This window comes from Somniosus microcephalus, chromosome 28 (assembly GCF_052327205.1).
Source record: "Somniosus microcephalus isolate GS21.2 chromosome 28, FLI_Smic_1.0, whole genome shotgun sequence".
Classification (NCBI taxonomy): Eukaryota; Metazoa; Chordata; class Chondrichthyes; order Squaliformes; family Somniosidae; genus Somniosus; species Somniosus microcephalus.
Genome location: NC_141014.1, coordinates 42,162,866 through 42,189,118, shown reverse-complemented (window position 1 = coordinate 42,189,118; position 26,253 = coordinate 42,162,866). Strand labels below are relative to the sequence as shown.

General features: G+C 52.1%; 1 protein-coding gene across 3 annotated transcripts in view; it reads left to right on the top strand.

Annotated features, from left to right (window-relative positions):
• Positions 1 to 26,253, top strand: part of cfap184 (cilia and flagella associated protein 184) — a 43,946-nt gene that overhangs the window by 16,566 nt on the left and 1,127 nt on the right. For 2 of the 3 annotated variants that reach the window (XM_085969032.1, XM_085969031.1), the window contains exons 7-11: positions 4,280 to 4,371; positions 8,178 to 8,328; positions 9,497 to 9,690; positions 12,667 to 12,879; positions 15,446 to 15,583. In XM_085969032.1, coding sequence (XP_085825158.1) covers positions 4,280 to 4,371; positions 8,178 to 8,328; positions 9,497 to 9,690; positions 12,667 to 12,879; positions 15,446 to 15,583 — 788 coding nt within the window. The remainder of the gene's footprint in view (positions 1 to 4,279; positions 4,372 to 8,177; positions 8,329 to 9,496; positions 9,691 to 12,666; positions 12,880 to 15,445; positions 15,584 to 26,253) is intronic. The other variant, XM_085969033.1, reaches the window with a different exon arrangement.

The following is a 26,253-nucleotide window of genomic DNA, read 5'->3' as shown; positions in this document are numbered from 1 at the left end:
CACCAATGGAAAGTTATGACTTTCAATTGGGTTGGATCGTGAGGTTATCGTGGAAACCAGAACCGTTATCATTGGGTGGCACTAGATTGAAGAAAGAGGGTACAGCTTCCAATGAACCATGAAAGGTACATTATCTTAGATGTATGGAGAAAGGAGGACTATATCTTAGGACCGAAAGAACATAAGAACATAAGAAATAGGAGCAGGAATAGGCCACTTGGCCCCTCGAGCCTGCTCCGCCATTCAATAAGATCATGGCTGATCTTGGGCTCAAAGCCACTTCCCTGCCCACTCCCCATAACCCTTCACTCCCTTATCTTGCAAAAATCTGTCTATCTCCACCTTAAATGTATTTAATGACCCAGCCTCCACAGCTCTCTGGGGCAGAGAATTCCACAGATTTACGACCGTCTGAGAGAAGAAATTCCTCCTCATCTCAGTTCTAAAAGGGCAACCCTTTATTCTGAAACTATGCCCCCGAGTTCTAGATTTCCCCATGTTGTGGACTATTTTAGACCAACACTCGACACAAGGTTTCCAAGTCAAGTTGTCTTTATCGATCGATGGGGAGACAATCTCTACTGGCGTGCCAGGAGACTTCTCCAAATTGATACAGTAAGCGTTACATATTTATGCATTCAAAAGTCATGGTAGCCTCATGCACAATCCGCTCTCGCAACTTAATTGGATCTTGGCCCGCGTGCACCTTCACGGATTGGATTACATATCTTAAGGTGTACATATGCAAGCTGCATAACTAATTGTTAACCTAAACTGCTGAAATGCTAAGAAAAAATAACATGTTATCATTGTGACCCAGACAGCAAAACCATAAGAGCAGCTTAGGTGCACAAACAAAGTTTTTCTTAGAACTGGTGTCTGTTTACACGGTCAGCTTTGACCGCACCTCATGCATATGGTTTTTCATGTCTGCCACTGCCACTTGCACATCACTATGTGAGCTGTCAGCATGCTTTCCCCACTTCTCCCATGAGGGGAAACATCCTCTCTGCATCTACCTTGTTGAGCCCCCTCAGTATCTTATATGTTTTAATAAGATCACCTCTCATTCTTCTAAACTCCAATGAGTATGGGCCCAATCTGCTCAACCTTTCTTCATAAGTCAACCCCCTCATCTCTGGAATTAACCTAGTGAATTGTCTCTGAACTGCCTCCAATCCAAGTATATCCTTCCTTAAATAAGGAGACCAAAACTGTACGCAGTACTCAAGGTGTGGTCTCACCAACGCCCTGTACAGTTGTAGCAGGACTTCCCTGCTTTTATACTCCAACCCCCTTGCAATAAAGGCCAACATTCCATTTGCCTTCCTAATTACTTGCTGTACCTGCATGCTAACTTTTTGTGTTTCATGCACAAGGACCCCCAGGTCCCTCTGAATTGTAGCATTTTGTAATCTCTCTCCATTTAAATAATAATTTGCTTTTTTATTTTTCCTGTCAAAGTGGATAACCTTGCACTTTCCTACATTATACTCCCATCTGCCAAATGTTTGCCCACTCACTTAGCCTGTCTCTATCCCTTTGCAGATTCTTTGAGTCCTCTGCACAACTTGCTTTCCCACCCATCTTTGTATCATCCACAAACTTGGCTACATTACACTCGATCCCTTCATCCAAGTCATTAATGTAGATTGTAAATAGTTGAGGCCCCAGCTCCGATCTCTGTGGCTCCCCACTAGTTACTGTTTGCCAACCGGAAAATGACCCATTTATCCCGACTCACTGCTTTCTGTTAGTTAGCCAATTTTCTATCCATGCTAATATATTACCCCCAACTCCGAGAGCTCTTATCTTATGCAGTAACCTTTTAAGTGGCACCTTATCGAATGCCTTCTGGAAATCCAAATACACCACATCCACTGGCTGACCTTTGTCCACCCTGCTCTTTGCATCCTCAAAGAACTCCAGCAAATTTGTTAAACATGATTTCCCTTTCATAAAACCATGCTGACTCTGCTTGACTGCATTATGATTATCCAAATGCCCTGCTACTGCTTCCTTAATGAAGGACTCCAGCATTTTCCCAATGACAGATGTTAGGCTAACTGGTCTATAGTTTCCTGCTTTCTGTCTCCCTCCTTTCTTAAATAGGGGTGTTACATTTGCGGTTTTGCAATCCGCTGGGACCTCTCGAGAGTCCACGGAATTTTGGTATATTGCAACCAATGCATCCACTATCTCTGGAGCTGTAAGGTCTGTGGGTTATATGGTGAATTAATACACAGACTACAAGAGTAACTTTAACAGGACTTTACTATTCGAAGGTCAGGGCGAATCTGCCCAATAAATCCTTACACAGCACTTATATACCGGTGTGGTCACTCCCGGTATTACAGTATACAGCAGCCAAAATAAAGTAGTGCAACACCTAAAATAGTTCTCTTAAAGGTGGACGGTTACATACAATAGTTCTCTTAAAGGTAGAACGGTTACATACACTACAGGAGCCACTTCTTTTAAGACCCTGGGATGCAGGCCATCTGGTCCAGGGGACTTGTCGTCTTTTAGTCCCATTATTTTACCAAGTACTTTTTCCTTAGTGATAGTGATTGTCTTTAGTTCCCCCCCTCTCTGTGGCCCCTTGACTATCCATTATTGGGATGTTGTTAGTGTCTTCTACCGTGAAGACAGATACAAAATATTTGTTCAGAGTCTCTGCTATTTCCCCGTTCCCCATTATTAATTCCCCAGTCTCATCCTCTAGGGGATCAACATTTACTTTAGCTACTCTCTTCCTTTTTATATACCTATGGAAGCGCTTACTATCTGTTTTAATATTTCTTGCCAGTTTACTCTCATAATTCATCTTCTCTCTCTTTATTATTTTTTTAGTCATCCTTTGCTAGTTTTTAAAAATTTCCCAATCCTCCGGCCTCCCACCAATCTTGGCAACATTGTAAGCCTTCGTTTTCAATTTGATACCATCCTTTGATACCACCAAAAGAAGGGACTTTTGATGTAGGGGCACTATAGAACTTGGAACCAAAGAAAGAAAAAGCCACTATCAATTTAGTGAGGGATTATAACTTGGAAAAAATTGTTGTCCACTGTAAATGATTAAAAATCCATCTCAGCTGAACAGTTAGTGGAATGCCTATCAGCAGGCTTGTACATTGGAGAAACAGTGGAGCTGGTTAAAGATGTCTTGCTCATAAGTGCTCCTTTCCACGGATAATCATGGTACAGCAATGCGCACAGTCATCGAGAAATCTTTTGGATAGATGGGTCAAATGGCCTCCTTCTGTGCCGTAAATTTCCATGACTCCCAATTGATACAGATGGAAAAAACCATAAAAAGGGCAAATGGGATTCTCGGTTTCATATTATGGGATACAATTGCAAGTAATACTTAATGTTTATAATGCAGTTGCTAGGCCACAGTTTGGAATGCTGTGCGCAATTTTGGGCAGCCCATTATAGAAAGGATCTTGGAACCATGGAAAAGGTGTAACATAAATTCAGTAGGATGATACCAAGGAGGAGAGGGAATAGTTCTGATGAGAGACTTGACTGCAGTCAATTATAGGATGTAGTTGGCAGCAGGAGATCTGACAAACGTGCCAACTCTTACAGGGGCCATATGTTGTACCTCATGTCTGAGTTTCAGATATTCATGCCATCGGATCTTGTGCTTGAATGAAAGCACATTTTGCTCACTCTGTTTCAGCCTCACTAAGCACTGTACGTACACAAGTCTACTTTGTAATAATTGTTGCCCATCCCCCTTTAGTCTAGGTAAATCCAGTCAAAGCATTACAGAGTGATTTCAGCTATTTGGACTTTTGAAAATCTCAGGGTAGATTTTCCTAGTCCTCCGCCTGGTGTACTGTATCTCCTGGGTGCAACGAACATAGGAAAGTCAGGCAGGGAGAAGCATGTAAGGGAGCCCGCCTGAGATTTCATCCATTTAAATTAATGTACAGGAATTGGCCAGGCTCCTTTCCAAGCGTAGATTGCTCCCTGCCCAGTTCTCGTGTACTCACTGTGCCCAGGTAATCCAATGCAGCCAAATGCAGGACCAGGATAATCTACCGTGCCACCTTTGTCAGCTTTGAAAGGTTTTCACCTGTGCGCCCCCCCATGGCCACACTTGCTGCGTGCAGAAGGTCTTCAGAAAAGAGTCTGACTTCATTTTATAAATCAGAACAAATGTTTCTGATGCTGTTGTAAGGAATGTACATTAGAATTCAGAAGAGTAACAATCAATTGCCACACCAGCCACGATGCCATTTAAAGGGTGCCTTTCATGTTTTGTTAGAGACACCCACTGCAGAAGAGAAAGGTGGAAGTGAGCAGGAAGATGATGAACAAAAAGCTAATGATCGTCTCGAGCTGGAGCACAAATATCAAGTAAATCCCTTCCTTTTTGACCCCTCTTTCTCTATTTTTACATTACCTCCTAGTACCTTACTCACTCGCAGTTAATTTGGTTTGTTACATTCTCTACTTCACTTTTCTCTTTTTTGCTATACTCTCCTATAGAGTAGCTGGCCATTCATCTCATTGCATTCATAGGATCTTTCTCTGTACCAGCTAGCTACCAAATTGTTAGCCTCTGAGTCCAATGGTCGTGGGTTCAAATCCCACTCCAGAGAATCCCACACATAATCTAGGTTGACACCATTCAGCCCATCGAGTCTGTGTCTTTTTCACAGAACAATCCAGTCAGTCCCACTCCCCCGCTCTTTCCCCAGATCCCTGCAATTTTTCTCCTTCAAGTATTTATCCAATTCCCTTTTGAAGGCTACTATTGAATCTGTATCCACCGCCCCATCAGACAGTGCATTCCAAATCCTAACCACTCCTTGTGTAAAAAAGTTTTTCCTCATGTTGCCTCTTTTGCAAGTTGGATGACACCAAATTGAGGGGAGATAGTCAATACTGAGAAGGACTGCAACAAATTACAGGAAAACGTTAATAAACTTGCAGAATGGGCATATAATTGTCAAATGAATTTCAACACCGATAAATGTGAGGTATTACATTTTGGTAGGGAGGTCACTTATTACTTGGAGGATGCGAGTCTGGGTGAGGTACAGGAGCAAAGGGATCTCGGAGTACAAATACACAAATCACAAAAATAGAGACACAGGTTAACTAGGCCATAAAAAAAAGCAAACCAAGCACGAGGGTTTATTTCTAGAGGGATAGAATTGAAAAGTAGTGAAATTATGCTAAACTTGTATCGAACCTTGGTTAGACCACACTTACAGTACTGCGTATAATTCTGGTTGCCGTATTATAAAAGGGATATAGAGGCACTGGAGAGGGTGCAGAGCAGATTTACAAGGATGATACCAGAAATGCGAGGGTACACATATCAGGAAAGGATGAACAGGCTGGGTCTCTTTTCTCTTGAAAAAAGAAGGCTGAGGGGTGACCTAATAGAGGTCTTTAAAATTATGAAAGGTTTTGATAGAGTGGATACAGAGAGAGTGTTTCCACTTGTGGGGAAGAGCATAACTAGAGGCCATCAATATAAGATAGTCACCAAGAAATCCAATAGCGAATTTAGAAGAAACTTCTTTACCCAGAGGATGATGAGAAGTGGAACTCGCTACCACAGGGAGTGGTTGAGGCAAATAGTATCGATGCATTTAAGGGGAGGCTGGACAGGCATATGAGGGAGAAGGGAATAGAGGGTTATGCTGATAGATTTAGATGAGGAAAGACGGGAGGAGGCTCGAGTGGAGCATAAACTCTGGCATGGACTGGTTGGGCCGAATGGCCTGTTTCTGTGCCGTATATCCGATGTATGATGAGACGTTAAACCGAGGCCCTGTCTGCTCTCTCAGGTGGATATAAAAGATCCCATGGCACGATTACAAAGAAGAGCAGGGGAGTTCTCTCTGGGGTCCTGGCTAATATTTATCCCTCAACCAACATCACTAAAAACAGATTATCTGATCGTTATCACATTGCTGTTTGTGGGATCTTGCTGAATGTAAATTGACTGCCGTGTTTCATGACAGTGACTACACTTCAAAAAGTACATCATAAGGGAACACTGGCATAGTGATTATGTTACTGGACTAATAATCCAGAGGCCTGCACTAATGATCCAGAGAGAACAGTTCAAATCCCACCACAGCAGCTGGGGAATTTAACTTCAGTTAATTAAATAATTCTGGAATAAAAAATACTAGTATCAGTAATGGCGACGATGAAACTACCAGCTTATCGTAAAAGCCCATCTGGTTCACTAATGTCCTTTAGGGAAGGAAATCTGCTGTCCTTTCTCTGGTCTGGCCTATATGTGACTCCAGGCCCACAACACTCAAGAAGCTTGACACCATCTAGAACAAAGCAACCCGCTTGTTTGACACCCCATCTACCACTTTAAACATTCACTCCCTCCACCACCGGCGTACCGTGGCTGCAGTGTGCACCATCTACAAGATACACTGCAACAACTCACCAACTTCTTCGGCAGCACCTCCCAAACCCGCGACCTCTTCCACCTAGAAGGACGAGGGCAGCAGGTGCATGGGAACACCGCCACCTCCAAGTTCCCCTCCAAGTCACACACCATCCTGACTTGGAAATATATCGGCCGTTCCTTCATCGTCACTGGGTCAAAATCCTGGAACTCCCTCCCTAACAGCACTGTGGGGGCACCTTCACCACACGGACTGCAGCGGTTCAGGAAGGCGGCTCACCACCACCTTCTCAAGGGCAATTAGGGATGGGCAATAAATGCCGGCCTTGCCAGCGACGCCCACATCCCATGAATGAATTTTTAAAAAATCATTGGCTGTAAAACGCTTTGGGACATCTTGAGGTTATGAAAGATGCTATCGAAATGCAAGTTCTTTCTTTTCTTTCACACTTACTCACATAACAATAGGCACTGAACTGAGATGTTTCTGAAAATCATGCTAGAGCACTATATAAAGGCAAGCCTATCTTTCTTCCTTCCAATTCATTTACTTCTCCTTCTGGTTTCTTAAAGCGTGTAGGTTATAGGAGGAAGAGAATACTAAGGGAGGTAAGGTAAATTGATCAGTTATAAGATCCAATCTATGACATTCCCAGTGTCGTATTATATAGAAAAAAGACTTGTATTATGTAGCACCTTATCACAACTCTCAAAAATGTCTGAAAGTGCTTTGTATACAATTATTTGCTTTGAAGTGAATTGACTGTTAGCTGCTGCACTTGCCTACATAACATCTCGCAAGGTTCCATAAACAACCATCAGATGAATGACTAATTCATTTGTTTTTGGATGTGTTAGCTGAGGGAAGAATGTTGACCGGGACACTGGGAGAACTCCCTGCCCTTCATTGAATAATACCATTGGGATTTTTAATATCCACCTGAATAGGCAGACAAGCTCTGGCTTTACTGTCTGATTCAAAGGACCGCAGCTCTGACGATGCAGAATACATTACTGAAGTGCCAAGCTTAGTTATGACATAAGAACATACGAGATGGACGGACAAGAAAAGACCAGCTGCTCCATCAAGCCTGCCCCACGCTCATGATGGCTGCAGCATCGTGACTAAGCACTTCCTCCTTCCTTGCCCCCCCCCCGACCCAGCAGCTGTGTAATATCCCGGGAGAGGCAAAAATCAGAGAAAAAAACCCGGGCCAATAAGGGAAAAAAATATTCTGCATAATTCCTCTGCGACCCCCCCTTAGGCGATCGAAACCAGTCCAGGAGTTCATGTGGACCAAATGTTATCCAGAAAGACACTTAACCCTCTATATGATGTGATCTCAGCCCCAGTCAGGAACCGGTCCAGCTCCCTCTTGAAGGCGAAGATTCAGCGCCCACCGCACCAGGCAACACATTCCCGAGGCTCACTGCTCTCTGGGAAAAAATACTTGAAGGAGAAAAAAATTGCAGGGATATGGGGAAAGAGCAGGGGAGTGGGATTAACTGGATTGCTCTTCGAAAGAGCTGACAGACTCGATGGGCCGAATGGCCTCCTTCTGTGCTGTACTATTCTATGTAAAGAAGAACTGCCCCACATACAGTCTATTCCTACTCTTACACAGTTTAAACTATAGAGATTTTGTACAATGTCAAAGAACAAAGTAAATCTCTGACCTGTCCATTCTGATTTAATGATCCGAAGCTGTTGGGAGGTAGATTGACGATTATGAAAGACAAAGGTGATTGAAATCCTCTTCCTCCCGTTGTTGCTCAGATGCTCTTTGTGGAACGGGAGAAGTTGAGGAACCATAATAAACAAATCCAGAACAAGCTAGCTGATCACTACCGCAAGAAGAAAGAGGAAACAAAGAGCGAGATAAAGAAACCCCAGTCAGACTACGAGCCACGATACCTGAGGTTCATGGGTAAGGGAAAAATGAGGGTGTGAAAAGGAGTGGTTGACATCGAAACACTGCCATGGCAACTCTGGGAATGGGTTTAAATCCAGTGTTGACAAAGAAGATTTGAACTAACTAACCTAATTGAATTTTTTGAGCTGTTAACTAACGTGGTAGATAAGGGAGTGTCTATGGAAGTTATTTATATGGACTTTTTGAAGGCATTTGATAGGGTTCCACATAAGAGCCTGTCGACTTCAGAGTAATTCTATCATTCACCGCACCCCCTTTCAGTTAGCCTATTAGAAAGGCCACACATATTCGAGAGATCTTCAGTAAGGGACCTTTCTCAACAAAAGACATGTTCAGTCCGGACTGGATTCCATCCAGGCAGTTATCAGCTGGCTACTTCTAGCACTCCTGAACAACCCAGGGGCGAGTTCATTTATAAACTAAATGGTACAATTTTAAAGGTACAGGAACAGAGAAACCAGGGGATGGGGGTGGGGGTGTATTTACACTAACCTTTGAAGGTGACTGGACAAGTTGAGAAGCCTGTTAAAAAAGCATAAGGGTTCCTGGGCTTTATAAGTGGAGGCATAGAGTAAAAAAGCAAGGAAGCTATGCTAAACCTTTTATAAAACACTGGTGAGACCTCAGCTGGAGTATTGTGTCAAATTCTGGGCACCACACTTTAGGAAGGATGTCAAGGCCTTGGAGAGGGTGCAGAGGAGATTTACTAGAATGGTCCCAGGGATGGGGGACTTCAGTTATGTGGAGAGACTAGAGAAGCTGGAGTTGTTCTCCTTAGAGCGAGAAGGTTTAGACAGACAGCCAGTTTGCTACGATTGGCTTAAATCACCCTCAGCTAGGGAGGAAAACCTAAATCAGCCAGGGTTCCTTCACCCTGAATCCAGTGAAACCTGCTGGGAAGTGCACGTGTGTGGGTTGTCAGTTAACGACAGGATCAGGTTTGGCCTTGGCGATTTCCACAATTGAATAGCCTGGTGACTCTCACTGTCTAGATTTACATGTCGAATGGCCACATGGACATGTACCAGTGGGCAGACCTGTAGCCCACAATCGTCTACCCCAGTAAGTATTAGCTCCTTCAGGAAAGGAGGGGAGAAAATCGAAGGGGTTAAAGAAGAGCTGGAATTGACGGGACTGACTGATGTTTGCTTGTCTGGCACAGACTCTCTGGCTAAGTTGCAGGCCAGTTATAGGGAGGAGCTCGAGTCCTACCAGGAACAGATTACTGATCTCAGCGCCGATTGTGAGGAGAAGCAGCAGTCGACAGACTATGCATGGAAGATGTTTCAGTCTAGGAAGAAAGCCGTGGCAAAGACTGCAATAAACAAACGGCCAGGAAGACATGCAGCACTACTAGTAGGTTGACCATTGCTGTCTGCGGTTTCTGGCAGTGACAGAGGACATATTATCTCCTAAAATGTGTTACCTTTATAACAAAACACAAACTGCATAAACTATCAGCCACTTGCAAATGTCAGATTGTGCTTCTTGTTTTTCTCTCCCCCCGCTCACCACCACCCCCCCCCCCCCACCTATCCACTTCTTTAAAGAACCTTGGGATGTTTTTCTACATGACGAGCTCCCTATAAATGGAAATTAGTGTTGTTTAGTCCTCAGTGTGTAATTTTTTCAAATTGAGAAACCTGGGTGAAGAGGCGAGGCCTATAATGCACAACAGCACCGAGGGTGAGGAAAGCAAGAGAGGAGATGAGATAAATCAGACGTGTATTAGTTTGGCAGCTAGCTTAGGTTTTAAACATCTTCAGGGGGAATGGAGGACTGAGAGATTTTATGAGGCTCCACTGGCCGTTTGGGGCCTTACTGGCCATGGGTGCGGGTCGGAAAATCAAGTGCCTGACCTGCCGTGAGGCCTTCATTGTGAGGTAGTCCTTGCGCCCGCATTATGTTGAACAAGAAGCACTGGGTGGCTGGCTCTCACGCGTACAGCGATCCTCTGCATCCATGGCCGTGGACCCCACTCAGGAACTCCCCAACAGCAGAGCCGCAACTTGACCCAGACACCTCGGCATCTCTCTGCTGGACCTTAGCTTGTCGCCCCCACCTTACCCTGCGGCTTAGACATAATGAAAAACTGTGTGTAAAGGGACAGAGTGTTGCCTATGGGTCTCCACTGTGTCATTGTGAACAATCAGGCCACTTTTCTGTCACCACAACAACTCACCCTTTTATGGCAAGCTGCAGCCTTTAAAAGCTGCTGCCTCGTTGCATTTTCCCATGCAATAGCATGCCCCATGAGCCATTACAGCTCCATTTTTGTCTGACTTGCAAAATTTAACACCGTGCGGAGGTAGGGAGGAAGGATAGTGTAGTTGGAACTTAGTAGGAACAAGAGTGGAAAGTTCAGAGACCTGTTGGTAAGATGGAGAAAGGCAGGAACTATTGAGATGGAGACCGAGAGGTTGGAGACGAGAGGTGAGAGAACAAGATTTTCTTTGAATTGTACCCAAGAGTAAGAGAGATGCTGGAAGAGCCTCCCTGGTTATTGGGGCAGTAGTCAAGGCGATTCCAAGATCACACACTCCCAGCGAGGAAGCTGTTCTCAAAGGGAGCACGGGTCAGAATTAGAACTACAACACTGGAACCCCAGTTCCCTGATCCAAGCCCCATATGAGTGTGAGTTCCCTTGAGGGGCAGCAGATCACAGAATCTCCCTTATTAGATCCGGGACAGATGCGAGCTGTATAGAGAGTTAGCTGCTGTTGTTGAGAGGCAGAAGTGCTGGGCCAATTCAACTGAAACATTTTGATTTGGGAAGGCACCAAGTGGATTCACTGGCAATTTTACAATCTCAAGTGGGAGTTGCAGAAAAGTTAGCAGCTTTTCCAGTTACCGTCCCATGTAGCTCAGTTGTAACCTACAGCCAATAAGGTAGAATGACGGGCCCCAGACTGTCCCGCTCTCTCTCTCTCTCATCCTGCAACTACAAATCTGCACAACATTTAGAGTTTCAGCCTTTAGACCTCCAAATCTGGTTGGGAGTCTCGTTATCAAGATCCTTCTTTTGTTTGTGAATGTTATGCTGGAATTAGGCACTTTCCATTGTGGGCACCCAGTGTCAGGATCAAGCACTCCCAGATCAGGAATTGCATGGCTTAGATATAGAGTAAAGCTTCAATTCTGCCCCAACAATGTTTCTTGATCCTAAACTCAGGAGAGCAATTCTTAAATTCACAACAAGAAAAGTAAATAAAAACACAACTCATTGTTTTTTCTGTTTGTGTCTGTGTGTGTGTGTGTGTGCGTGTGGTGTCTGTGTGTGTGTGGTGTGTGCGCGTGTGTGCATGGTATGTGTGTGTGCGTGTGTGTGTGTGCATGGTGTGTGTGTGTGCATGGTGTCTGTGTGCATGTGTGTGTGCGTGTCTGTGTGTGGTGTCTGTGTGTGTGCATGTGTGTGTGCGTGTCTGTGTGGTGTCTGTGTGTGTGCCTGTGTGGTGTCTGTGTGTGTGCGTGTGTGTGTGCGTGGTGTCTGCGTGTGTGTGTGCATGTGTGTGTGTGTGCGCGTGGTGTCTGTGTGCGTGTGTGTGTGCGTATGCGTGTATGCGTGCGTGGTGTCTGTGCGTGTGTGTGTGCGTATGCGTGTATGCATGCGTGGTGTCTGTGTGCGTGTGTGTGTGCGTGGTGTCTGTGTGTGTGTATGTGTGTGTGTGGTGTGTGTGCGTGTGTGTGCGCACGTGGGTGTGTGTGTGTGCGTGTGTGTGTGTGCATGGTGTGTGTGCGTGGTGTGTGCGTGTGCGTGTGTGTGCGCGCACGTGCGTGTGTGTGTGTGTGCATGTGTGTATGGTGTGTGTGCGTGGTGTCTGTGTGTGGTATCTGTGTGTGTGCATGGTGTGTATGCGTGGTATGTGTGTGTGGTGTGTGTGTGTGCGTGGTGTGTGTGTGTGCATGGTGTGTGCGTGGTGTCTGTGTGCATGGTGTGTGCGTGGTATGTGTGGTGTGTATGCGTGGTATGTGTGCGTGGTGTGTGTGTGTGCATGGTGTGTGCGTGGTGTGTGTGCGTGGTGTGTGTGTGCGTGGTGTCTGTGTGTGCATGGTGTGTGCGTGGTGTCTGTGTGTGCGTGGTATGTGTGCGTGGTGTGTGTGTGTGCATGGTGTGTGCGTGGTGTGTGTGTGCGTGGTGTGTGTGTGTGCATGGTGTGTGCGTGGTGTCTGTGCGTGCGTGGTATGTGTGCGTGGTATGTGTGTGTGGTGTGTGTGTGTGGTGTGTGTGCGTGGTGTCTGTGTGTGCGTGGTGTCTGTGTGTGCATGGTGTGTGCGTGGTGTTTGTGTGTGCATGGTGTGTGCGTGGTATATGTGTGCGTGGTGTCTGTGCAGGAGTTGGAACACATTCAGGTTATTGAGGAGCAGAAAGAGAAGGAGATGAGGCAGATTCGATTCCTAACTATCAAGATGAAGAATAAACTGATGTATTACGAGCATCAGCTGAAGGCGAAGGAGGAACTGGCAGGTGGATTGAACCTGATTGACTATGAGCAGCTGAAGATTGAGAACCAGTCTTACAGTGAGAAAATTGAGGAACGCAATGAGGTAAGCAGGGGGACAAAGAGCTGGAAGAGAGCTCGCGCCCACCCGCTAGCTGGAGGGCCCATTTACGTTACTGTTGCAACAACGTGGTTCAATAGACTGCTTAGAGAAAAGTAGAAGATTTCCCTTAAGGCATTGTCCAGTGTAACACTAAGCCATACGGACCACAAATACGGTTTAAGGGTACGGTAGCATAATGGTTACGTTACTGGACCAGTAATCCAGAGACCTGGACTAATGATCCGGAGATAGGAGTTTAAATCCCACCACGGCAGCTGGCACCATAAATCTGGAATTAAAAAGCTTGTCGTAAAAACCCTGATGAAGGATCATCGACCTGAAATGTTATGTTTCTCGCTCTATAGCCGCTGCTTGACCTGCTGAGTATTTCCAGCATTTTCTGTTTTTATTTCAGATTTCCAGCATTCGCAGTATTTTGCTTTTGTCATTAAAAACCCATCTGGTTCACTAATGTCCTTTAGGGAAGGGAAGCTGTCGCCCTTACCCGGTCTGGCCTATATGTGACTCCAGACCCACAGCAATGTGGTTGACTCTTAACTGCCCTCAGTTCAAGAAAGCGGCTCACCACCATCTTCTGAAGGGCATTTCGAGATGGGCAATAAAAAAAAAGATGGTTTCCCAGTCTGAATTATCAGGTGAGGTTTGAGCTGGGGAGGGAAAAAATCAGCCCGAGCTCCCGCTGTTAATCACCGTCCATTGATTTCAGCTGGTCAGTGTGTCTTCATGGACATCGGGTGAGGACAGGACTGTCTCAGCTGTGAATCCCCTCCCACTGTCACATAGCCTACACTTACCATTATAGCTCACACGGGAAACATGGCCATTTGAAGGAGGTGGCAGACAGCAAGAGTTAGCACCTTCAGGAACCGGGAGGAAACAGGGCTAAAGTGTACTGTTTTAAAAGAATGGAGATAATAGACTAAGTACACTTTGAAATGCTCCTTTTTGCCCTGTTTCCTCTCTCCATTCCTGAAGGTGCTAACTCCAAGGCTCAGTTATGGTCGAACTGTATTCTAGCCTGGAAAGCAGGAAGGAAAAAAATTTGGCATAAAAATAATTTTTGCAACGCCACATTTTTTGGCAACAGATGCCAGACTTGCACTCTGTATAATAAATGTTAAACAGCACCATCTAGTGTAGAGACTGCTCCTAACATGGAAAAGAGATGCAGCAGCCTAGGGCCCTGGATTTCCTCAGGGCTTGAGACCTAATTTGGCCAGGAGTGCAGTGAAGAGGGCAGGAAATGGGCAGGACTCTCCACCACCGGCGCACCGTGGCTGCAGTGTGTACCCTCTACAAGATGCACTGCAGCAACTCGCCAAGGCTTCTTCGACAGCACCTCCCAAACCTCTTCCGCCTAGAAGGACAAGGGCAGCAGGTGCATGGGAACACCGCCACCTCCAAGTTCCCCTCCAAGTCACACACCATCCCGACTTGGAAATATATCAGCCGTTCCTTCATCATTGCTGAGTCAAAATCCTGGAACTCCCTCCCTAACAGCACTGTGGGAGTACCTTCACCACACGGACTGCAGCGGTTCAAGAAGGCAGTCACCACCACCTTCTCCAGGGCAACTAGGGATGGGCAATAAATGCTGGCCTTGCCAGCGACGCCCACATCCCATAAACAAATAAAAAAAGGACATGAAAACTCCGGGTCTCCACCCGGCCCACTAAACTCCGATGTGCCTGAGGCCTGGGACAGAGGAACTTGTATCCGTCCGACACACAACCCGAGCTAGACGCTCTATGATTTTATAGACCACATGGGAACCAAGTTAGAACGATTGATAGATTGTATTTAACTTCTTCAACTGCTGGCGATAATCCTGGAAGAGTCCAGTGCTCCATGTATGTAAAGGCTAAACCGAAAGGAAAACGTGCACCAAGCTCCTTGATGTGAGGATGTCGGAACTCCACTGAATGTGTTGTTGGGACCAGCACAGGGAAACACAACTGGTCTCAGTGGGCAAGAATAATTCAGCATTCCTGTTGATGCTGCTGCTGGTAAAGGGTGTGTGACAAGAGGATGCTCACAGAGCTTTCTGTCACTCACTGCAACCCAGTGACAGTCAGTACCTGCTCAAGAACTAGAGGAAGGGGAAGGATGCAAAACAAAATGAGATATGAAAACATTTGGATGCAAGCAGGATTTCAACATCGAAAGCATCACATTGTGAGGCAAAATACAGCGGATGCTGGAAATCTGAAACATAAACAGAAAATGCTGGGAATACTCAGCGGGTCAGGCAGCATCCGTGGAGAGAGAAACAGAGTGAACGTTTCAGCTCGATGATCCTTCATCAGAACTGACAGAAAGAAAGACTTGCATTTATATAGCGCCTTTCACGACCACCGGACATCTCAAAAGCAAACGTTAACCCTGTTTCTTGCTCCACAGATGCTGCATGACCGACTGAGTATTTCCAGAATTTTCTGTTTTTGTTTCACACAATGAGGCAATTGTTTGATATTTGATTTGCTTTTAAATATGTAAACGGAATATCAGAAGCAACGACAGGTATTCAGAATTGGTGTTCATTTTACAGGAGGTCACGAAAATGCAGAAGAAAATTGCAGTTACCATTGAGGTGATGACCCATATTAAAGAGAAGCTGGAGTATGTGGAGGTGGAGAACGCGGGGAAGAAAGCCCAGCTCATGGAGGTTGAGGCCATCGTAGCACAGGTACTGGAGGAGAGAGCGCGCGTACCAGGAGAGAGCGCAGGTACCAGGAGAGAGAGCAGGTACCAGGAGAGAGCGCAGGTTCCAGGGGAGAGCGCAGGCACCAGGAGAGAACGCAGGTACCAGGAGAGAGCAGGTACCAGGAGAGAGAGCAGGTACCAGGAGAGAGAGCAGGTACGAGGAGAGAGAGCAGGTACCAGGAGAGAGCGCAGGTACCAGGAGAGAGAGCGCAGGTACCAGGAGAGAGAGCGCAGGTACCAGGAGAGAGAGCGCAGGTACCAGGAGAGAGAGCAGGTACCAGGAGAGAGAGCACAGGTACCAGGAGAGAGAGCACAGGTACCAGGAGAGAGCGCAGGTACCAGGAGAGAGAGCAGGTACCAGGAGAGAGCGCGGGTACCAGGAGCGAGAGCAGGTACCAGGAGCGAGAGCAGGTACCAGGAGAGAGAGCAGGTACCGGGAGAGAGAGAGCAGGTACCAGGAGACAGCGCAGGTACCAGGAGACAGCGCAGGTACCAGGAGAGAGAGCAGGTACCAGGAGAGAGAGCAGGTACCAGGAGAGAGAGCAGGTACCAGGAGAGAGAGCGCAGGTACCAGGAGAGAGAGCAGGTACCAGGAGAGAGAGCAGGTACCAGGAGAGAGCGCAGGTACCAGGAGAGAGCGCAGGTACCAGGAGAGAGAGCAGGTACCAGGAGAGAGAGCAGGTACCAGGAGCGAGAGCAGGTACCAGGAGCGAGAGCAGGTACCAGGAGCGAGAGCAGGTACCAGGAGAGAGAGCAGGTACCAGGAGAGAGCGCAGGTACCCGGAGAGAGCGCAGGTACACGGAGAGAACGCAGGTACCCGGAGAGAGCGCAGGTACCCGGAGAGAGCGCAGGTACCCGGAGAGAGCGCAGGTACCAGGAGAGAGAGCGTAGGTACCAGGAGAGAGATCGCAGGTACACGGAGAGAGCGAAGGTACTCGGAGAGAGCGCAGGTACCCGGAGAGAGCGCAGGTACCAGGAGAGAGCGCAGGTACCCGGAGAGAGCGCAGGTACCAGGAGAGAGAGCGCAGGTACCAGGAGAGAGAGCGCAGGTACCAGGAGAGAGAGCGCAGGTACCAGGAGAGAGCGCGGGTACCAGGAGAGAGCGCAGGTACCAGGAGAGAGCGCAGGTACCAGGAGAGAGAGCGCAGGTACCAGGAGAGAGAGCGTAGGTACCAGGAGAGAGAGCAGGTACCAGGAGAGAGCGCAGGTACCAGGAGAGAGCGCAGGTACCAGGAGAGAGCGCAGGTACCAGGAGAGAGCGCAGGTACCAGGAGAGAGAGCAGGTACCAGGAGAGAGCGCAGGTACCAGGAGAGAGAGCAGGTACCAGGAGAGAGCGCAGGTACCAGGAGAGAGAGAGCAGGTACCAGGAGAGAGCACAGGTACCAGGAGAGAGCGCAGGTACCAGGAGAGAGAGCGCAGGTACCAGGAGAGAGAGCGCAGGTACCAGGAGAGAGTGCAGGTACCAGGAGAGAGTGCGGGTACCAGGAGAGAGAGCAGGTACCAGGAGAGAGCGCGGGTACCAGGAGAGAGAGCAGGTACCAGGAGAGAGCGCAGGTACCAGGAGAGAGAGAACAGGTACCAGGAGAGAGAGCGCAGGTACCAGGAGAGAGAGCAGGTACCAGGAGAGAGCGCAGGTACCAGGAGAGAGCGCGGGTACCAGGAGAGAGAGCAGATACCAGGAGCGAGAGCAGGTACCAGGAGAGAGAGAGCAGGTACCAGGAGAGAGCGCAGGTACCAGGAGAGAGAGCAGGTACCAGGAGAGAGAGCATGTACCAGGATAGAGCGCAGGTACCAGGAGAGAGCGCGGGTACCCGGAGAGAGCGTGGGTACCCGGAGAGAGCGCGGGTACCAGGAGAGAGGGCAGGTACCAGGAGAGAGTGCAGGTACCAGGAGAGAGCGCAGGTACCAGGAGAGAGAGCAGGTACCAGGAGAGAGCGCGGGTACCAGGAGAGAGCGCAGGTACCAGGAGAGAGAGCAGGTACCAGGAGAGAGCGCAGGTACCAGGAGAGAGAGCAGGTACCAGGAGAGAGCGCAGGTACCAGGAGAGAGAGAGCAGGTACCAGGAGAGAGCGCAGGTACCAGGAGAGAGAGCAGGTACCAGGAGAGAGCGCAGGTACCAGGAGAGAGTGCAGGTACCAGGAGAGAGCGCAGATACCAGGAGCGAGCAGGTACCAGGAGAGAGTGCAGGTACCAGGAGAGAGCGCAGATACCAGGAGAGAGAGCGCAGGTACCAGGAGAGAGCGCAGGTACCAGGAGATAGCGCAGGTACCAGGAGAGAGCGCAGGTACCAGGGGAGAGCGCAGGTACCAGGAGAGAGAGCGCAGGTACCAGGGGAGAGCGCAGGTACCAGGAGAGAGAGCGCAGGTACCAGGAGAGAGCGCAGTACCAGGAGAGAGAGCAGGTACCAGGGGAGAGCGCAGGTACCAGGAGAGAGAGCAGGTACCAGGAGAGAGAGCAGGTACCAGGAGAGAGAGCGCAGGTACCAGGAGAGAGCGCAGGTACCAGGAGAGAGCACAGGTACCAGGAGAGAGCGCGCAGGTACCAGGAGAGAGAGCGCAGGTACCCGGAGAGAGAGCGGAGGTACCAGAAGAGAGAGCGCAGGTACCAGGAGAGAGCGCAGGTACCAGGAGAGAGAGCGCAGGTACCAGGAGAGAGCGCAGGTACCAGGAGAGAGAGCGCAGGTACCAGGAGAGAGCACAGGTACCAGGAGAGAGCGCAGGTACCAGGAGAGAGAGCAGGTACCAGGAGAGAGTGCAGGTTCCAGGGGAGAGCGCAGGTACCCGGAGAGAGCACAGGTACCCGGAGACGGCGCAGGTACCCGGAGAGAGCGCAGGTACCCGGAGAGGGCGCAGGTACCAGGAGAGAGCACAGGTACCAGGAGAGAGCGCAGGTACCAGGAGAGAGCGCAGGTACCAGGAGAGACCAGTTACCAGGAGAGAGCGTGCGGGTACCAGGAGAGAGAGCAGGTACCAGGAGAGAGAGCATGTACCAGGAGAGAGAGCAGGCACCAGGAGAGAGAGCAGGTACCAGGAGAGAGTGCAGGCACCAGGAGAGAGAGCAGGTACAGGAGAGAGAGCAGGTACCAGGAGAGAGAGCAGGTACCAGGAGAGAGCGCAGGTACCAGGAGAGAGAGCGCAGGTACCAGGAGAGAGAGCGCAGGTACCAGGAGAGAGCGCAGGTAGCAGGAGAGAGAGCACAGGTACCAGGAGAGAGAGCGCAGGTACCAGGAGAGAGAGCGCAGGTACCAGGAGAGAGAGCAGGTACCAGGAGAGAGAGCACAGGTACCAGGAGAGAGCGCAGGTACCAGGAGAGAGCGCAGGTACCCGGAGAGAGCGCAGGTACCAGGAGAGAGAGCAGGTACCAGGAGAGAGAGCAGGTACCAGGAGAGAGAGCAGGTACCAGGAGAGAGCGCAGGTACCAGGAGAGAGAGCAGGTACCAGGAGAGAGCGCAGGTACCAGGAGAGAGCGCAGGTACCAGGAGAGAGAGCAGGTACCAGGAGAGAGAGCAGGTACCAGGAGAGAGAGCAGGTACCAGGAGAGAGAGCAGGTACCAGGAGAGAGAGCAGGTACCAGGAGAGAGAGCGCAGGTACCAGGAGAGAGAGCGCAGGTACCAGGAGAGAGAGCGCAGGTACCAGGAGAGAGAGCGCAGGTACCGGGAGAGAGAGCAGGTACCAGGAGAGAGACCACAGGTACCAGGAGAGAGCGCAGGTACCAGGAGAGAGAGCGGGTACCAGGAGAGAGCGCGGGTACCAGGAGCGAGAGCAGGTACCAGGAGCGAGAGCAGGTACCAGGAGAGAGAGCAGGTACCGGGAGAGAGAGAGCAGGTACCAGGAGACAGCGCAGGTACCAGGAGACAGCGCAGGTACCAGGAGAGAGAGCAGGTACCAGGAGAGAGATCAGGTACCAGGAGAGAGAGCAGGTACCAGGAGAGAGAGCAGGTACCAGGAGAGAGAGCAGGTACCAGGAGAGAGAGCAGGTACCAGGAGAGAGAGCAGGTACCAGGAGAGAGAGCAGGTACCAGGAGCGAGAGCAGGTACCAGGAGCGAGAGCAGGTACCAGGAGCGAGAGCAGGTACCAGGAGAGAGAGCAGGTACCAGGAGAGAGCGCAGGTACCCGGAGAGAGCGCAGGTACACGGAGAGAGCGCAGGTACCCGGAGAGAGCGCAGGTACCCGGAGAGAGCGCAGGTACCCGGAGAGAGCGCAGGTACCAGGAGAGAGAGCGTAGGTACCAGGAGAGAGATCGCAGGTACACGGAGAGAGCGCAGGTACCCGGAGAGAGCGCAGGTACCCGGAGAGAGCGCAGGTACCAGGAGAGAGCGCAGGTACCCGGAGAGAGCGCAGGTACCAGGAGAGAGAGCGCAGGTACCAGGAGAGAGAGCGCAGGTACCAGGAGAGAGAGCGCAGGTACCAGGAGAGAGAGCGCAGGTACCATGAGAGAGCGCGGGTACCAGGAGAGAGCGCAGGTAGCAGGAGAGAGCGCAGGTACCAGGAGAGAGAGCGCAGGTACCAGGAGAGAGAGCGTAGGTACCAAGAGAGAGAGCGCAGGTACCAGGAGAGAGAGCGCAGGTACCATGAGAGAGCGCGGGTACCCGGAGATAGCGCAGGTACCAGGAGAGAGCGCAGGTACCAGGAGAGAGAGCGCAGGTACCAGGAGAGAGAGCGTAGGTACCAGGAGAGAGAGCGCAGGTACCCGGAGAGAGCGCAGGTACCCGGAGTGAGCGCAGGCACCCGGAGAGAGCGCAGGTACCCGGAGAGAGCGCAGGTACCAGGAGAGAGCGCAGGTACCAGGAGAGAGAGCGCAGGTATCAGGAGAGAGAGCGCAGGTACCAGGAGAGAGAGCGCAGGTACCAGGAGAGAGCGCGGGTACCAGGAGAGAGAGCGTGGGTACCAGGAGAGAGAGTGCGGGTTCCAGGAGAGAGAGCAGGTACCAGGAGAGAGCGCAGGTACCAGGAGAGAGAGCAGGTACCAGGAGAGAGCGCGGGTACCAGGAGAGAGCGCGGGTACCAGGAGAGAGAACAGGTACCAGGAGAGAGCGCGGGTACCAGGAGAGAGAACAGGTACCAGGAGAGAGCGCAGGTACCAGGAGAGAGCGCGGGTACCAGGAGAGAGAGCGCAGGTACCAGGAGAGAGCGCGTGTACCAGGAGAGAGAGCGGGTACCAGGAGAGAGCGCAGGTACCAGGAGAGAGCGCAGGTACCAGGAGAGACCAGTTACCAGGAGAGAGCGTGCGGGTACCAGGAGAGAGAGCAGGTACCAGGAGAGAGAGCATGTACCAGGAGAGAGAGCAGGCACCAGGAGAGAGAGCAGGTACCAGGAGAGAGTGCAGGCACCAGGAGAGAGAGCAGGTACAGGAGAGAGAGCAGGTACCAGGAGAGAGAGCAGGTACCAGGAGAGAGCGCAGGTACCAGGAGAGAGAGCGCAGGTACCAGGAGAGAGAGCGCAGGTACCAGGAGAGAGCGCAGGTAGCAGGAGAGAGAGCAGGTACCAGGAGAGAGAGCACAGGTACCAGGAGAGAGCGCAGGTACCAGGAGAGAGCGCAGGTACCCGGAGAGAGCGCAGGTACCAGGAGAGAGAGCAGGTACCAGGAGAGAGAGCAGGTACCAGGAGAGAGAGCAGGTACCAGGAGAGAGCGCAGGTACCAGGAGAGAGAGCAGGTACCAGGAGAGAGCGCAGGTACCAGGAGAGAGCGCAGGTACCAGGAGAGAGAGCAGGTACCAGGAGAGAGAGCAGGTACCAGGAGAGAGAGCAGGTACCAGGAGAGAGAGCAGGTACCAGGAGAGAGAGCAGGTACCAGGAGAGAGAGCAGGTACCAGGAGAGAGTGCAGGCACCAGGAGAGAGAGCAGGTACCAGGAGAGAGTGCAGGTTCCAGGGGAGAGCGCAGGTACCCGGAGAGAGCACAGGTACCCGGAGACGGCGCAGGTACCCGGAGAGAGCGCAGGTACCCGGAGAGGGCGCAGGTACCAGGAGAGAGCACAGGTACCAGGAGAGAGCGCAGGTACCAGGAGAGAGCGCAGGTACCAGGAGAGACCAGTTACCAGGAGAGAGCGTGCGGGTACCAGGAGAGAGAGCAGGTACCAGGAGAGAGAGCATGTACCAGGAGAGAGAGCAGGCACCAGGAGAGAGAGCAGGTACCAGGAGAGAGTGCAGGCACCAGGAGAGAGAGCAGGTACAGGAGAGAGAGCAGGTACCAGGAGAGAGAGCAGGTACCAGGAGAGAGCGCAGGTACCAGGAGAGAGAGCGCAGGTACCAGGAGAGAGAGCGCAGGTACCAGGAGAGAGCGCAGGTAGCAGGAGAGAGAGCACAGGTACCAGGAGAGAGAGCGCAGGTACCAGGAGAGAGAGCGCAGGTACCAGGAGAGAGAGCAGGTACCAGGAGAGAGAGCACAGGTACCAGGAGAGAGCGCAGGTACCAGGAGAGAGCGCAGGTACCCGGAGAGAGCGCAGGTACCAGGAGAGAGAGCAGGTACCAGGAGAGAGAGCAGGTACCAGGAGAGAGAGCAGGTACCAGGAGAGAGCGCAGGTACCAGGAGAGAGAGCAGGTACCAGGAGAGAGCGCAGGTACCAGGAGAGAGCGCAGGTACCAGGAGAGAGAGCAGGTACCAGGAGAGAGAGCAGGTACCAGGAGAGAGAGCAGGTACCAGGAGAGAGAGCAGGTACCAGGAGAGAGAGCGCAGGTACCAGGAGAGAGAGCGCAGGTACCAGGAGAGAGAGCGCAGGTACCAGGAGAGAGAGCGCAGGTACCAGGAGAGAGAGCAGGTACCAGGAGAGAGACCACAGGTACCAGGAGAGAGCGCAGGTACCAGGAGAGAGAGCGGGTACCAGGAGAGAGCGCGGGTACCAGGAGCGAGAGCAGGTACCAGGAGCGAGAGCAGGTACCAGGAGAGAGAGCAGGTACCGGGAGAGAGAGAGCAGGTACCAGGAGACAGCGCAGGTACCAGGAGACAGCGCAGGTACCAGGAGAGAGAGCAGGTACCAGGAGAGAGATCAGGTACCAGGAGAGAGAGCAGGTACCAGGAGAGAGAGCAGGTACCAGGAGAGAGAGCAGGTACCAGGAGAGAGAGCAGGTACCAGGAGAGAGAGCAGGTACCAGGAGAGAGAGCAGGTACCAGGAGAGAGAGCAGGTACCAGGAGCGAGAGCAGGTACCAGGAGCGAGAGCAGGTACCAGGAGCGAGAGCAGGTACCAGGAGAGAGAGCAGGTACCAGGAGAGAGCGCAGGTACCCGGAGAGAGCGCAGGTACACGGAGAGAGCGCAGGTACCCGGAGAGAGCGCAGGTACCCGGAGAGAGCGCAGGTACCCGGAGAGAGCGCAGGTACCAGGAGAGAGAGCGTAGGTACCAGGAGAGAGATCGCAGGTACACGGAGAGAGCGCAGGTACCCGGAGAGAGCGCAGGTACCCGGAGAGAGCGCAGGTACCAGGAGAGAGCGCAGGTACCCGGAGAGAGCGCAGGTACCAGGAGAGAGAGCGCAGGTACCAGGAGAGAGAGCGCAGGTACCAGGAGAGAGAGCGCAGGTACCAGGAGAGAGAGCGCAGGTACCATGAGAGAGCGCGGGTACCAGGAGAGAGCGCAGGTACCAGGAGAGAGCGCAGGTACCAGGAGAGAGAGCGCAGGTACCAGGAGAGAGAGCGTAGGTACCAAGAGAGAGAGCGCAGGTACCAGGAGAGAGAGCGCAGGTACCATGAGAGAGCGCGGGTACCCGGAGATAGCGCAGGTACCAGGAGAGAGCGCAGGTACCAGGAGAGAGAGCGCAGGTACCAGGAGAGAGAGCGTAGGTACCAGGAGAGAGAGCGCAGGTACCCGGAGAGAGCGCAGGTACCCGGAGTGAGCGCAGGCACCCGGAGAGAGCGCAGGTACCCGGAGAGAGCGCAGGTACCAGGAGAGAGCGCAGGTACCAGGAGAGAGAGCGCAGGTATCAGGAGAGAGAGCGCAGGTACCAGGAGAGAGAGCGCAGGTACCAGGAGAGAGCGCGGGTACCAGGAGAGAGAGCGTGGGTACCAGGAGAGAGAGTGCGGGTTCCAGGAGAGAGAGCAGGTACCAGGAGAGAGCGCAGGTACCAGGAGAGAGAGCAGGTACCAGGAGAGAGCGCGGGTACCAGGAGAGAGCGCGGGTACCAGGAGAGAGAACAGGTACCAGGAGAGAGCGCGGGTACCAGGAGAGAGAACAGGTACCAGGAGAGAGCGCAGGTACCAGGAGAGAGCGCGGGTACCAGGAGAGAGAGCGCAGGTACCAGGAGAGAGCGCGTGTACCAGGAGAGAGAGCGGGTACCAGGAGAGAGCGCAGGTACCAGGAGAGAGCGCAGGTACCAGGAGAGACCAGTTACCAGGAGAGAGCGTGCGGGTACCAGGAGAGAGAGCAGGTACCAGGAGAGAGAGCATGTACCAGGAGAGAGAGCAGGCACCAGGAGAGAGAGCAGGTACCAGGAGAGAGTGCAGGCACCAGGAGAGAGAGCAGGTACAGGAGAGAGAGCAGGTACCAGGAGAGAGAGCAGGTACCAGGAGAGAGCGCAGGTACCAGGAGAGAGAGCGCAGGTACCAGGAGAGAGAGCGCAGGTACCAGGAGAGAGCGCAGGTAGCAGGAGAGAGAGCAGGTACCAGGAGAGAGAGCACAGGTACCAGGAGAGAGCGCAGGTACCAGGAGAGAGCGCAGGTACCCGGAGAGAGCGCAGGTACCAGGAGAGAGAGCAGGTACCAGGAGAGAGAGCAGGTACCAGGAGAGAGAGCAGGTACCAGGAGAGAGCGCAGGTACCAGGAGAGAGAGCAGGTACCAGGAGAGAGCGCAGGTACCAGGAGAGAGCGCAGGTACCAGGAGAGAGAGCAGGTACCAGGAGAGAGAGCAGGTACCAGGAGAGAGAGCAGGTACCAGGAGAGAGAGCAGGTACCAGGAGAGAGAGCAGGTACCAGGAGAGAGAGCAGGTACCAGGAGAGAGTGCAGGCACCAGGAGAGAGCAGGTACCAGGAGAGAGAGCAGGTACCAGGAGAGAGAGCAGGTACCAGGAGAGAGAGCAGGTACCAGGAGAGAGCGCAGGTACCAGGAGAGAGAGCGCAGGTACCAGGAGAGAGAGCGCAGGTACCAGGAGAGAGAGCGCAGGTACCAGGAGAGAGAGCGCAGGTACCAGGAGAGAGAGCGCAGGTACCAGGAGAGAGAGCAGGTACCAGGAGAGAGAGCACAGGTACCAGGAGAGAGCGCAGGTACCAGGAGAGAGAGCGGGTACCAGGAGAGAGCGCGGGTACCAGGAGCGAGAGCAGGTACCAGGAGCGAGAGCAGGTACCAGGAGAGAGAGCAGGTACCGGGAGAGAGAGAGCAGGTACCAGGAGACAGCGCAGGTACCAGGAGACAGCGCAGGTACCAGGAGAGAGAGCAGGTACCAGGAGAGAGAGCAGGTACCAGGAGAGAGAGCAGGTACCAGGAGAGAGAGCGCAGGTACCAGGAGAGAGAGCAGGTACCAGGAGAGAGAGCAGGTACCAGGAGAGAGAGCAGGTACCAGGAGAGAGAGCAGGTACCAGGAGCGAGAGCAGGTACCAGGAGCGAGAGCAGGTACCAGGAGCGAGAGCAGGTACCAGGAGAGAGAGCAGGTACCAGGAGAGAGCGCAGGTACCCGGAGAGAGCGCAGGTACACGGAGAGAGCGCAGGTACCCGGAGAGAGCGCAGGTACCCGGAGAGAGCGCAGGTACCCGGAGAGAGCGCAGGTACCAGGAGAGAGAGCGTAGGTACCAGGAGAGAGAGCGTAGGTACCAGGAGAGAGATCGCAGGTACACGGAGAGAGCGCAGGTACCCGGAGAGAGCGCAGGTACCCGGAGAGAGCGCAGGTACCAGGAGAGAGCGCAGGTACCCGGAGAGAGCGCAGGTACCAGGAGAGAGAGCGCAGGTACCAGGAGAGAGAGCGCAGGTACCAGGAGAGAGAGCGCAGGTACCATGAGAGAGCGCGGGTACCAGGAGAGAGCGCAGGTACCAGGAGAGAGCGCAGCTACCAGGAGAGAGAGCGCAGGTACCAGGAGAGAGAGCGTAGGTACCAGGAGAGAGAGCGCAGGTACCAGGAGAGAGAGCGCAGGTACCATGAGAGAGCGCGGGTACCCGGAGAGAGCGCAGGTACCAGGAGAGAGCGCAGGTACCAGGAGAGAGAGCGCAGGTACCAGGAGAGAGAGCGTAGGTACCAGGAGAGAGAGCGCAGGTACCCGGAGAGAGCGCAGGTACCCGGAGTGAGCGCAGGCACCCGGAGAGAGCGCAGGTACCCGGAGAGAGCGCAGGTACCAGGAGAGAGCGCAGGTACCAGGAGAGAGAGCGCAGGTATCAGGAGAGAGAGCGCAGGTACCAGGAGAGAGAGCGCAGGTACCAGGAGAGAGCGCGGGTACCAGGAGAGAGAGCGTGGGTACCAGGAGAGAGAGTGCGGGTTCCAGGAGAGAGAGCAGGTACCAGGAGAGAGCGCAGGTACCAGGAGAGAGAGCAGGTACCAGGAGAGAGCGCGGGTACCAGGAGAGAGCGCGGGTACCAGGAGAGAGAACAGGTACCAGGAGAGAGCGCGGGTACCAGGAGAGAGAACAGGTACCAGGAGAGAGCGCAGGTACCAGGAGAGAGCGCGGGTACCAGGAGAGAGAGCGCAGGTACCAGGAGAGAGCGCGGGTACCAGGAGAGAGCGCGGGTACCAGGAGAGAGC